The sequence below is a fragment of the Gouania willdenowi genome, chromosome 10, assembly GCF_900634775.1.
Source record: "Gouania willdenowi chromosome 10, fGouWil2.1, whole genome shotgun sequence".
Classification (NCBI taxonomy): Eukaryota; Metazoa; Chordata; class Actinopteri; order Blenniiformes; family Gobiesocidae; genus Gouania; species Gouania willdenowi.
Window position 1 is genome coordinate 28,940,627 of NC_041053.1, and position 14,348 is coordinate 28,954,974.

The 14,348-nt window shown below is 35.7% G+C and overlaps 1 protein-coding gene across 4 annotated transcripts in view; it reads left to right on the plus strand.

Moving 5' to 3' along the window:
* Positions 1-14,348, plus strand: part of fgf13a (fibroblast growth factor 13a) — a 113,388-nt gene that overhangs the window by 84,902 nt on the left and 14,138 nt on the right. For all 4 annotated transcript variants that reach the window (XM_028459459.1, XM_028459460.1, XM_028459462.1 and 1 more), the window contains 2 exons: positions 2,001-2,111; positions 6,528-6,631. In XM_028459459.1, the coding sequence (XP_028315260.1) occupies positions 2,001-2,111; positions 6,528-6,631 (215 nt within the window). The remainder of the gene's footprint in view (positions 1-2,000; positions 2,112-6,527; positions 6,632-14,348) is intronic.

The following is a 14,348-nucleotide window of genomic DNA, read 5'->3' on the forward strand; positions in this document are numbered from 1 at the left end:
CTGTCAGATTTAAGTCATTTGTTTTTTGTTTCATTTGTAAATTGTATGTCTTTACATGGGAAAATCCTATGGGGAAGCATTGTAAGGGGAAAAAACCCTGAGCCTTTTCTGTTCAACCTTGTAATTATGTTGTACAGACAAATAACTACAGTTTGTCATGAGCAAGAAGTTTTTTAGTTTTATTTTGGGTTATTAGTTTATTAAATACTTGGTGCTGCTTCTGGCTTTAGTTATTTTGCAGACCTAGTTTTTTAGTTATATTATTATTAGTATTGTGTTGTATTGTATTTGCAGGTGATCATTATGGTATGACTTAGGGGTGCGAAAATCTGGGTGCCTCACTATACAATACGGTACACGATATAACATTTCTGTGAAGACCTACCTGCACATTTTAGTAAAAAAGCAGAAAAGGTTTTGAAAAAAATAAATAAAAAATCGATACTTAGCGGGAGCAAATCGATAATCGATCGTGCGGAAAAATATCGCAATATATTGTCGTGTCGAGATATCGTCACACTCCAAGTATGACTTGGGATTTGTTGTCGTTCGGTAACGTATAATTACTCTTGCAACTTCATATTGTAGTGAATAATGCTTTATTACTCAGGGTTTTCAGTAAGTCTAGTATGGAATGTTGTATAGATTAGTAGTTTGTTTTTGTTCCTTCTTTATCTCTATGGGTCAGGGTTCCTATATTAGTTTGACTTGTCTCTGAACTAATCTAAAGGTATTCTATGATGTATATCATACATATACATACATACTTGTATCTGTAGTATCCCTGTGTCCTTTCCTTCATCACATAAATAACTAGAAACTCTGTTGATTGGCCCTCACACACTCCAGTATTGCCTGCGTGTGTGTCTATTTGTTTGATGCCTTTATTTATTCTGTTGTTTTCTGAACAATATGTAACAGCTTATGTGTATAAAACCAGACGAGACTGCATTACTTTAGGTACTCACTTTCAGTCTTTCAGCTTTGTGAAGTTGTTTCTTTATTGTTGCCCCATATAATTTTTATTTTTTTTTTAATTTAGTAAAATTAGATCTTAACCTCTAAACCTACATAAACACCCTCCCATATCCTCACCCACCTACAGCCAAACTCTGGGACCACAGATATGTTTACTGTATGTATAGTTTAAAACGTTGTACAATATACATCACATATGTCAAACTCAAGGCCCGGGGGCCAAATCCGGCCCTTTGGAGCATCCAATTCGGCCCGCATGAGAAAGTAAAAATGACAGAGAAAACATGAATCATTGTGTAAATGAAACTTAGTTTCCCATGACTCACAGTTTTCCCGGTGCTTGTTAAACAGTTGAAGTTGCACAAAAATCTTACAAAATCCTCAAATTATGACGTAATATTTCCCTTAATTAAATAAAAAAAATGTTCACGAATTTAGGTGAAGTAATTTGTCATTTATGTCTACGTACAACTGCCAAATAGGACATAATAATGTTGAAATTAGTAATTTTCCCGCATACAATCTGTGGCCCACTTGAGATCAAACTGCTTCGCATTTTACCCCTGAACTAAAGTGAGTTTGACACCGCTGATATAGATCATGTCACCAGGACTAAATCTTAGAGATAGTGTTAAAGTGCCTATACTGTTACCCAAGTAGTTTTTGAATCTTGAGGCACTAAATTGCATTAAAGCGTCTCCTAAGCTTTCTGTTGAAAGGTTGATCGAATTTGAGAAATCTGCCTTGTCTGCCTTGTTTTTTCTACTGATTTAGATTTGGTTTAGTGAGACTGACAAACATCCAATCTCATTACAGTTAACCGTCATTCTTATCTTGTTTGGTCCCTCCTCTGTTTGCCTTTATCAAGTTTGTCTGAAATCGATTTTTCAGACTGGGAGACTTCTGAATTAATAGCAAAAAGAAAACTTTGGGTTCAAATTGCTCAATTATTGGCGCTAAAAACATGATCTTATAGGATGTGGTGCTGATAATATGTCTCCCCTGTTTCCCCTCTTCCACAGAGCCCCAGCTGAAGGGGATTGTGACGAAGCTGTACAGTCGCCAAGGTTTCCACCTGCAGCTGCAGGCAGATGGAACCATTGATGGGACAAAAGAGGAGGACAATGGTTACAGTAAGTCAAAGCTATTTTTTTTCTTCAATAACTGTTATTAAACTATACATTCGAGGTCATGATCAGAATTTTTTCCACTTCCCTATCTGTTTAGGTTTTGAATATCTGCTTTTGTGAATCAAATGCCAATGAAAGGAGTTACTTATATTACTTCATTTACCTAATTTATGTTGATAAAAGAATAGTGTAAAAAAAATTATTGATAAAAAAAATGATTAGAGTTTCAGCAATAATTTATTTCGATCCTTCAACATGTGTCAAACTCAAGGCCTGGGGACCAAATCTGGCCCTTCAGACCATCAAAATCTGCCCCCACCACAGGGAAAGTAAAGAAAAGAATGGAAAAAAACTGAAATGATTGTCCAAATGATCAAAACGTTCAGTTGATTATAAATCAGCTCAGATATATCAAATCTCAGATATGTAAATAGACCAATTTAATGAAACTTCACAATATTTGGAGGGTTGCCTTCTCCCGATGCTTTTCTTCACGACTGCAGTCATTTTACATTTCAATTTGTTCAAAGAACTCAATAAGAACTCAATTTCCACAAATTCAATACAAAGACAAAATCCTGATATCTTTCACTTATTGCTTGGATATTGTTGGCGCCTTACATACTTTACGTATGATTTATACCTTGTGTAAAGTACAAACTTGGAGACATTGATGTTAAAATCTTCGGCCCACTTAAAATTAAACTACTCTGTATTTGGCCCCTGAGCTATAATGAGTTTAACTCTCCTGCTTTGGTCCATTTCAGAAATTTTGACATGTGGTACATTTAGCATGATTGGGCTATAACAAGTATTAGTCCTAAGCAATCCCTTTACTATGTTATATCCCTAGAAATACACAACAAGCATCCCAGTGCCCTGTACTATTGCGTTTAAGACAGATTGGGGATTACTATGCATTAATGCATCCATATAATTACCATTACACCTACTAGCTCTTCCAATTAATTGCAGAGGCACTTAGCAGAAGAGTAATAGCATTGCAGCTTGAATAGTAGCACTACAATGACCTATTCTCAATTAGTCACTGCAGTAAATACTAGCATTGCTTTATTTAAAGATAATCGTAGCACAGTTGTAAATGATTTACTAAAAAACAAAAAGGTTTAAGATACGCAACAGCTTTAATGTTTTACTTGAAATAGTAACAGAAAGTGCTTTTGAATCAGTTCTGTATTCCCATAATGCATTTTGTTCAGATGGTGGAGATGTGAAAGTGAAGTGTTGGCAATAACTCGAAATGTATGGGGAAGGTATCGGAATGAAGTTGAAGAAGTAGATTACAGACACACACAGGCACGCACGCACGCACACACACACGCGCACACACACACACACGACCTGCCTACCCATTATGTTTGTATGGCCTCACTTTTTGTTTTGACTTTGATAATAATCAGTCTGCCGAAGCTCAAAAATCCATTGTGTAGAGAAACTTAGTCAAGCCAAATAAGAAAAGCAGTGAAGTAAAGCTCTTTGCACTGCTCCAAAAATAGCATTGTTGGGCGCTGGGTGCGCTTGTCTCCATGGCAACGGGGGTGCGCAGTCCTCTTGAAGCTACTGGTGTCTTGTGAGGGTGGGAGAGGACCTTCTCAAGCAGTTTACACATCTATACACACACATCTACACACACACACACACATGCAACTTTCAAAGCAATAATTTGATCCTCTCTGTAACTGTATTTTTCTGTATAGAGTTACATTTTCCATCGTGATAATGAAGGAGTCTATCTATCAATGCCATTTTTAATTAAAAAGTGAACATTCTAATCCCATGAGCTCATATTGCTTGCCATTTTTTAGTCCTATGCAAGATCTTGTGCCCAGTTCTTGTTTTTTTGATTTGAGAATTATTTATTTCCATGTTCAGTCACATTTTGTATTCATTTTAGATTAACCTACAAAATTGATGCCCGCAGCGCAAAATATACTACATGAGAAATGCACTTTTATGAGAACTTAATCAAGTACTTTCTTTCATAGTGCTTATCCTAATGAAACCAGATTGGTGTCGTAATAAGGCTAAATTTGGGGATTCATGTTGTGATATTTGGCTTACAATTAAACATTTAATCCACACTGAAACACAAGAGTAGTACTGTATTTAACATTTGTAAACAAGCTTGAAGATAAACATAAACCCAAGTTTGTAACCTGTTGTCGTGACAACTTTCTTATAAGCTTATGGACGATTTTAATTGTGAGCTCGTCCCTTCTAGACAACATAACACCTAAATACTGGTGTTTTGCCACTTTGAGTTTTTCTTGATCCTCACTTATAAGACGGGAAAAAAATAAAGAAGCAATAACAGAAACTTTCCTCCAAGTCTCCTCACTTGTCTTATTCCCTCTGCCTCTGAGTACCAGAAAAGGTCTTGTAAGTGGGTGGCGGCCTCGCCATCCTCTTCAGTGCGCTCAGGTGTTTCCAGGAGCAGCAACATAATTGAGTTTCTCCCTCTTGAAAATCACCATCAGTGCACTGGCTGGTAATTTTCCTGATCTGAAGTGGTCTGCAGGACGTGCACGTAGTGGTCGGGGATGCAGCACGGAAAACATGCGACTCAGACTGAGATGAGTGAGATGGGAAAAATCATAATTTCTCACGTATTCGTTCAAAGAAAACTTCTATTACATTTATCGAAATATCATAGTTTTATTGTTTGAAACATAATTCAAAGCAAAGATTTTACACTGCTATTTTTAAACTATTTAAATTTATTTGAAATATAAAACAGCTTCAGTGGTTAATGTTTGAGGTAGTTTGCTTTTACTATTCCTTACACTACCATATGACAGCTGAGGACAGACGGACATGACTGAGTGAACGTTGCAAAAAAACCTTTATTACATAACGATCCTGCTATTTCCAAACAACATACAGAAATAATAATAATAAACAAAAAGAAAAAATAATTTTTAAAATGTAAAACTTGTCGCAGTAGGTAAAGGAAGCCTGTGGGTGAAAGAGTAAGTGAATTGCCTTTTCCATAAACCATGAATAAGCTGGCCTTTTCACTCTGAAAGGGAATATATTATTCATTCCTGTAGCCATTGTTTACAATAAAGAAAAGAGCAAAACAGGCCTGCAGTGTGCAGGCAATGTCAGCAAATAAAAGCAGGTCTACTGAATCCTCCAAATTGGGCTTTACCTAAAGATCTTTGTAGACAATATGGATATAAAATAATTAAAATGAGACACCAGTGTTCAAATTGCCTTTGTTTTAAATTGGGCACAATAACGTGATGGCAAAAATGATATTTATTATTGGGAAATAGTGTGATTATGTTTAACTTTACTGTTTTTGTGTCAAGCATTATTAATTTAAAAACATCTTTTTTGACTGCTGAAACTTACAAGAAGGACTATTTCTTATAAAACCGTCAGATTTTGCTCACTTGCCTACTTTATTTTCTTCTGCTGTCGGTCAGTGCACACTCGCGTTACACATAAACACGTGCAAGCAGCACACACACACACTTTAATGAGGTGGAGATGCACCTTACTGAGCAGCTGGGAAGCCACGGGATTTTTTTATCCTCACGTCTTGCTCGCATCACGCAGAATTCACAACCCTGATATGAAGGCAGCGAAACAAGGTTTCATCACAGCTAGAAGGACATACATGGGCTATTTTTGTACTTGTATTTTGGTACTTGTGCAAATATTGGTGAAAAGATGGAAAAAGGAACCCTGCTTTGTCCACTTCAGAGTAGGGGTGGGAACCTCTGGGTACCTCACGATACGATACGATACGCGATACACAGCTCACAATAACAATTATCTCACAAAATGACGATGCTGCGATTATCGATATATTGGTCAGAAATCAATCTACGATGATCTACGATAATAATGACAAAGCAAGAAAAAAAAAAGATGAAGTGAAAAAATACAATTTTTATTTTATATCTGAAAGACAATAAATTGAAAAATTGTCCTATGAACAGTGACACTATTTTAGTGCAACATTTTTGTAAATAAGTGTCAATATACCAATGTAAATGAATAAGTATCTCCAATAGTGATTTCTGTAAACAAAAAATAGGGTTTTTCTTACCAGTGACACCATTATAGTGCAATATTCCAGTAAACAATATATTGGTTCCTTCAACAAACAGTGACAACATTTCTGTGAAGACGTACCTGCACATTTTAGTGAAAAAGCAGAAAAGGTTTAAAAAAAAAAAAAACGATACTTAGAGCGAGCATATCGATAATCAATTGTGCGAAAAAAATAGCACGATCTATCGCCGTATCGAGATATCGTCACACTCCTACTTTAGAGTAATGTATTTACTACTCTATTTGTCTGTAATTTGAAAAAAACAGTGTTTTAAAGAGAAATAATGTTTGTAAATTTGCTCATTTCATTCTCTCCTGTTTTTGTGTTTCCAGCCATGTTCAACCTTATTCCAGTTGGCCTGCGAGTGGTGGCGATCCAGGGTGTGCAGACCAAACTCTATCTGGCTATGAACAGTGAGGGCTATCTGTACACATCAGTAAGTGTCCTATTGCAAACAGGTGTTACATGTTACACACAGGTTGAATAGATAATTATTGAATAATAATAATGTGTATTATATGTGAATATGCGCTCAGGTAGTGAACAGTGTTGTCGTGTCTGCATTTACCACGGCTTTGTGTCACAGGCGTCACTGAGAATCCTGACAAGCTGTTAGACACGTAGCCAGAGGGCGGACCCACACACACACGCACGCACACACACACACACACACACACACACACACACACACTTTGGCTGTTGACAGACAGCTTTTATAGTGAAATTACTAAAGATTTGTTCTCTGTGTGTTAGCACTGATAGCATTTCCGGGAACAACAAGACAAATGTTCTCAAGACCTTTTTCCTACAACAAATGTAGACAAATGACCTATTATTATTTGATTAAGGTGATAATGGGACGAGGGCGAGGCTATAATAACTTGAAGGTATTTGATCCTTCTTTTTTATTATTTCACTTGTGCAGATGGGGCGTGAACAAAAGTTTAATGAGAGAATAAATACTAGAGCTTGCTATATTTTATTTGTGGTATTTATTTTTAAGAATGTGTCATCATGTTTTTGTCTTGTCAGAAAGTACACGGGTAACAAGGAAATGTAGACTAAACAAGATCTTTTTTTCTTTTTAGAATAATATTTTTTTATAATATATTCTTTTAAAAAGAAAAAAAAGATGTTGTTTAGTTCTTGTTTTTAGGTGAAGGCACATTACGTTTTAGATGACATTATGACAAGTTTTCAAACAGTCTTTATTTACACTTTAGCCTGGAGGTGTGGAAACATATTGAAATGTAAATTAATATAAAGAATAATAATGATGATAATAAATAAATAATTCACATAATCAGTATGGTTTTAAATATTAAACAGGTCCGTAATTCAACATCACTTCCGGTACATGCTCAGCGTCCTTAGCAACAGATAAATATGGATGAATGTACGTCGAAATGAACAATGTGTTTTGGATCGTGGGCGCCACAAATGGCTGTTGATGTGTATTCTTTTGCTGCAACTACCAAGTCAAATTCCTAGTATTGTTCTAAACTGTACCTGGCAAGTAAAGCATTCTGATTCTGATTGTGATTCTGATTCTGATTCTGATTCTGATTCTGATTCTGATCAACCAAATCGATACTATGAAAGTTAAGGCTACATTTCTCACTAGAAATGTAATCAAAACTAAGCTAAAGCCACAAACTCTCTTAATATATCACATTTTCTAGTGACATTTGAATGAATGTCCGCCATGAATTTCCTTTCTGAAACGGGTTGACGAGGTGGTCACGTGACCTGACGTATGCCTCATAGAAAACACTGGGCAAATGAAGGGTACAAATTTCATTGCGTGTACGCATTGCACAGTGGATAAGCATGGATGAGACTGGGTTGGCACCTGGGGAAGGCGTGGTCAGCACCATCTTACCACCTTCTTGTGGATCTTGTTTTATTATTTCTTTCATACTATGGACTTTATATTTTGTTAAGAGCTTTGAGATGACTTTGTTGTAATTTGCGTTATATAAATAAAGTTGAATTGAAATTGAATTGAATTGTGAGCGTGTACAAGAGCATTTTATTAGATCTGTGATTGATTGCGACTCCGGTGGAATTTCCCTGCTCTGAATCACTATATTATCCTCTCAGTCTCCTGCGCTGGTGTCTCTCCTGGTCATTCCTGTCGAGCAGAGTGATCTGGAGCAGGTCCCGAGTGCACAGAATTTTCAATTACAGATCCAGACGTGTTAAAAGTATCTGCTAGTACAAAATATGATCAAGTACAACAGCAAAAAGACTAAAACCATGACAATAACAGTCACAGAAAACCAACCTTGCCTCTTACACGAGCTGAATATGTACTGTATTTAATGAGTATGAATAGTGGATAAAACTGGAGTGAAAAGCAATGGATGAAAACTATGGTAGGCTACATCATTGCTGTCAGGGATACAGTACATAATGTGGTGTGTTAAATTGGAAGATGGAAGTGGGTGGTGGGAGGTGGTGGGGGGTGTTCTTTCTATTTCAGCTAAATTAGATCTTGAATTGAAGTGAATGTTAAGCTTGCTGTCTATTAGTGCCTGTCATGCTGGGATCGCTGCCGTGGTTAAGTGCTGCCTTAAAGCTGCACATAGAGGCAGCCAATGAGGGGTCAGCATTAGGGGGAGAATCCCAATCAACAGATGACGTAGTCTGGGTGGAGAATTAAAGAGCTGAGGATCTGATCTGTTCTGCATGAGCGTGCACGTGCTCAATGCATCACTGAATCATGATCGGATACGATAAATGTTTGCTAACATGAGTATTGAATACAGTCTAGATATTATTTATGTATTTGTTTCGAGCAATTTAATACAAACAGAAAAGCTTTCATAGTATGTGGAAATACATGTTTACATTTGTAGCTTATGTGGCTATCATACATGATATGTATCACCATCAATACTGTAGATAAACATAAATACTCTGCTTGAAAGGGAGTGGGATGAAGTAGCCCTAATTATCTCCCACCCCCATTTTTCATTCAGTTTTCAAACTTTTACGTTCCTGACATTTTCATTATTACATAGATCAATTATTATATATTACAAGGCTGATAGACATGCATAGTTCCACAAAATCTTTGACGACAATAAACCATGTTTGATCTTATCGCTCTTCCTCAGCTCTATACTTTGAGAACATATGTAGATTGTTTGTAATATGAGAACTGTTGCATTGCTTGTGTTCAATATAAATTAATGATAAGAATAACAAAAAACAAATATCTATGTTGTTCTGACTCTTGGTAATGATTGTTTTTTTTTTTGTATTTCTAATAATTACTACACGTATAATTAAATCTCTATTCTCAAATAGAAAAAAAATATGTTAAATTATTAGTGTGAGCAACTAAAATGTCTCATATATGTATGTAGTTGTGTGCTGTTGTTGAGTATCTACCAACAAACGGACAGTGTGTGTGAGAAGTGAGTGCACATGTGTGGGTTGAAGCAGAATGCAACCAGTAAAAATATATTCATCTTTCAGCATCGCTGTGTGGGAGAGGAAAAGCCAATTATTTTGTATTTTATTTTACTATCTGTTTTCCTATTTTCACCCTCACTTTCAACCAAACCGTGGCCTGCATGTTCCTCAGTGGAACAGCAGTGTGCTCGATAATGTTTTCACTTCAGTCTCTCACACTCACCACAACAGACCCGTTTCTCGCCAAATAACTGGAGACTTTTGACATGTCTTAAAAATGTGTGAGTAAGTGTGTGCACATATTTCAGAGGTGTCATTGAAGAGGTGTTATTAATTTCCTGGTGGGTCATTTCTGAATTAGTGAGTCACACTTAGGTCTAGCCTGCACATTGACAGCGGGAGTTAAGTGCACATTTCAGGGAAGCGGGGAACAGATATATTTTTTTTAGGATGGAGCTAATGTTTCTAGACCTTTCTTACATTGCTCTGATGGTTAAACACGCTCTAAAGCAGCTATTCTCAACTGGTGGGTCGGGACCCAAAAGTGGGTCGGGGGCCTGTACTGGGTGAGTCGTGGAAAGCTGGCAAAAAAAAAAATAATAATAATAATAATACTTAATGTCTGTCATGTTGGACTTGTCTTTTATTTTGAAAGGAACTTTTCTTTTACCAGGCATGTTGCGCAGCAAAATATATAGATTTATGTTTTTAAAAAGATTATATATGCGTGTTTTCAACAGCTATCTTTAAAAAAAAATAAATTTTGTTATTTGAATTCTAAAAAAAAAAAAAAAAAGTGGGTCGCAATTTGATGACCGAGGCAAAATGTGGGTCCCAGGGTGAGACGAGTTGAGAACCCCTGCGCTAAAGATCACACATTTAGTCAAATAAATCTGTATCTCTCGCTACTGTTAACATGATAATCTATCTGTGTGATAGATGTTGCAGTTTTTTTATGAAATAATTTGGTTTGTATTTTTCCAAATTAAAGACAAGCCATTCAATTATATTGCAATAGGAAAGTTGATATCTGTTGATTTCAAGTGCATAAAATCCAGTTTTCTGAATAATTTATCTTTTTATTTAGTTTTTCGGGCTATTTTTTCATGTTTTTTGGACCACATTTTTTTCTTCTGTTTTTTGGAGTAATTTTTTTTCTGTTTTCAGGACAACTTTTTTGTTTTTGTTGTATAGAAAAAATACCCTCTTTTTTTTTTTATATCATCCCTTTCATAAAGTATTTCTTACCATTTCTTAGGGAGGGCTGGTGATGGTCACAATTATGCAATAAAATAAATTAATGTATTTAATTGCAATAACAAAACATGCATTGCTGTTTTAAAAAGATTGCGCTTCTTGTAGTGTTGACCTTTGACAGCATGTGCAGGTAAAGTAACAAAACATTTCTGTTTGAAAAACAGGAGAAAGAAAATGAAGAAAAAACATTTTTTTACATTTATTCTACATGCATTGCCCAATCAGCCTATTTTTAGCAACTTTAGCTCAGATGCATCTATTCAAAAACATTTTTTTTCTCCTTTCAATGTGTTTAATAATTGTCATTGTATGGAAGCGTATTGCCTTCACTTGAAGAAAAAAACTAACTAAACAGTTTTTTCTGACTAATTAATTTTTTTGGTTTGTTTTTCGGGCCTTCATCATGTTTTTTGGACAATTTTTTTCTTTTGTTTTTTTGAGTATTTTTTTCTCTGTCATGCTAATTTTTTTCTGTTTTCCGGACAACTTTTTTGTTTTTGTTGTTGAGAAAAAAATTACTCAGAAAAACAGAAAAAAAACCAAAACAAAAAATGTAGTTATTCAGAAAATGTATATATATATATTAAAGTGAATGCAATGCGCTTCCGTATCATTGGGCAAGACATTAAACCATAATTCTAATTTCTAACCTAGTGGTCCCTAACATGGGGCCTCCAATTTTTCATTTCAAAGTTTCCCAAATTTTGTTTCAGGATAAACATTTCCTGAATAAACATTTTCTGTTTTGTTTCTCTTTCATCATCTTTCCCTCTTTAGATGAATTTACTGGCTATTAAACTTCCCAATAGCATACCAAACAAGACAAAAAAGGTTGATAAAGTCAACTTATGTTAATTTTCTATTTTTTTTATGCTTCAGATGTTACACTGAAATCTTAGCCACAATGACCCTCAACCACCAGGGAAAATACTTTGAAAATACACAATATTGCCCAAAAACATTATTTGTGAAACCTTTAATTACATTTTACACAAAATTACGCGTAGCTGTGTAACAAAACCTCGAACAATCTCGAAAAATAATGATATATATCTCATATTTACTGATATGACTTTATGTTTTCTCTGAGGCCCAGCACCAAATGGGCCGCAGCCCGCTGGTTGAGGACCTCTGCCCTAAGTGGCTCCTAATGGAAGATTAGTGTCTTGTCGTTCTGTTTCTATTGCAGTGTATGCTTGAGTGAATATAACTGATAATGTTAAGCACTTTGTTAACGCTTGTAGAACAAAATTGCTTAATAATTAAAGTTGACTATAATTAAAGAAACTTTGTACAGATATGGTACAGCTCTTGCTTTTTTTTTTTTTTTTAAAGTAGCCCTCAGGGAAAAGGATTTTAATTAAATGTAATCTACAGACATGCATCTACCATATAAAGCCTGTAAATCACTGAGCCTGCCGGTTTGTGTTTGCATTTATGTTCCACACATTGTTGACTCACTGCTATGCCTTTTCTAGCTTTATAACAAACACTGCCTTTGGTAAATAACCACTGCTGTATGGTTTCTCTCCAATGAACTGTGTCATTAAATACTATTGTGTGTGTGGGGGGGTGGGTGGGTGTGGGTGGGTGTGGGTGTGGCTGTGGATGGGTGAGTGCTCAAAGATAGATGTGGGCGGGTCTTATTGTGTTGGCATTTCTAGCTTAAACACTTCATAATTACTCTGTGTTTTAACCTTCAGCTAAAATAAAATATGCTTTTTGATTCCATTTGAACTTTTTAGAAGACTTAAAGGTCCCATGTTATGCATTTTTTTACCCATCTCCATTTGTTCTAAGAACCCCAACAACATAGTATCTGAGGTTTATTTTTCCAAACTCGCCTGTTTTCCAGAGTTTTAGCCTCTGAAAAGTGACTTTCTGACCAATGGGCTGTTTGCTGCCTGCTTATGCATATTCATGAGTGGGCGTGTCTATACACTGAGTTGCCTGTGAGGCTCCTGCATGACTTCAAACACTCACCGGAGTGTTAAGCTGCTAATTCACTTTCTCCTCCTCATCTTTATTAAATACAGGAATAGTGCATTTAAGGTGATAATCATTTGTTTATCACCTCAACCCTTGCGTCACATTGGGTCACAAACACGTCAGATCAAGTCAAGGGGATGCGATGTCTGCTCCCTGGGTGCCTACACTGCAATGTTTACCATGGAGGTGCGGCATCAGCAGCAGGCACTTCCTGGAGGGGGCGGTTCATAATGTTAGTGACGTCACTAGAATATGAGCCACTCGTTTTTCAGAAGAGGGCAGAGAAGCAGCTCAGAGAACAGGATTATTGAGGATTTCTCAGAGATGCAGGAAGGAAGCCTAATAATACTTTATGGGTGTTTTTGATAAGGAATTAACATTGTAACAAGGTTAAAAACTCAAAAAAGTTGATTTGTATGATATAGGATCTTTAAGCACTGAGAAGATGGATTTATTTTCATTACCTATTATCATCTTTATCCTCGTTATCCTGAATAGGAACAAGCGACGCGGAATGAATGAGCCTTTCAAAAATCATTGAGATGTAAACAAAGCAATGGGAACAACTCGTAGCTTCAATTTAACCAGCATATTTGTAATTTTTGTTTCAGTGTAACATAGTTACTGAATCGGCTTGTTGCATTATAGCAATGAAAAAAGGATATTTATCGAATTTAAAAAAAATAACGAGAATCTTAAATCCATTACGGTCTTGTTTCCTCTGGTGATTGGATTAGGAACATCACTGAGCTGTAATTACAGTCACAAAACCTACTGAACACAGCAGCAGCTCTGACACACATCCATTGTGTGAATCTAAGTGTGAATGGGTTGTTTTTTAAATGGTAAATTATATTTGTCATTTATTTACAGTGGTAAAATGCAGATAAGGTTGAATAGGAGTTGTACATTTGAAAACGATTGTAGATAAACATCAGCAACATCACTTCCATTTGCTTTTGATTACAAATATTTAATTCTTCAAAATGTCATGTTTTTCTTCTTTTTTTTATTGTAATTTTGTGACGATGAAAAAAAAACATCAGTTGCGTGAGTTAATAATTCTGTACATGCTAAAGTTCTATAAGTATGCAAAGGCTTCAATATATAAATGAAGAAGAAGAAGAATGAAGGAGTTACAGAAGAGTATTAGGGCCAGAGAAGAAAAAAATTTGAAAGCTAAAAAAAAAAAAAACCTCATGCACTTTATAAAAAAAAAAAAAAAGACGATAATCAATGGCGAGATTTTTTTAGGGCCACTGAAGAAAAAAGTCATGATGCTGACTGTTTGTACAAAATGCCTGTTTGAGGAACTGGTTAAACTATTCTTACCATTATCGTATCCATTAAGGATTTTGTAAACCAGGACACTAATGGACATCCTAAATCTTCTCCATTTTTATACAGTCGGGTTTCAGGTACAAGTCACCGTTTTGCAGATTTTTAAATTGCATTTGCAAAAATATAATTAACAAGGCAGACTG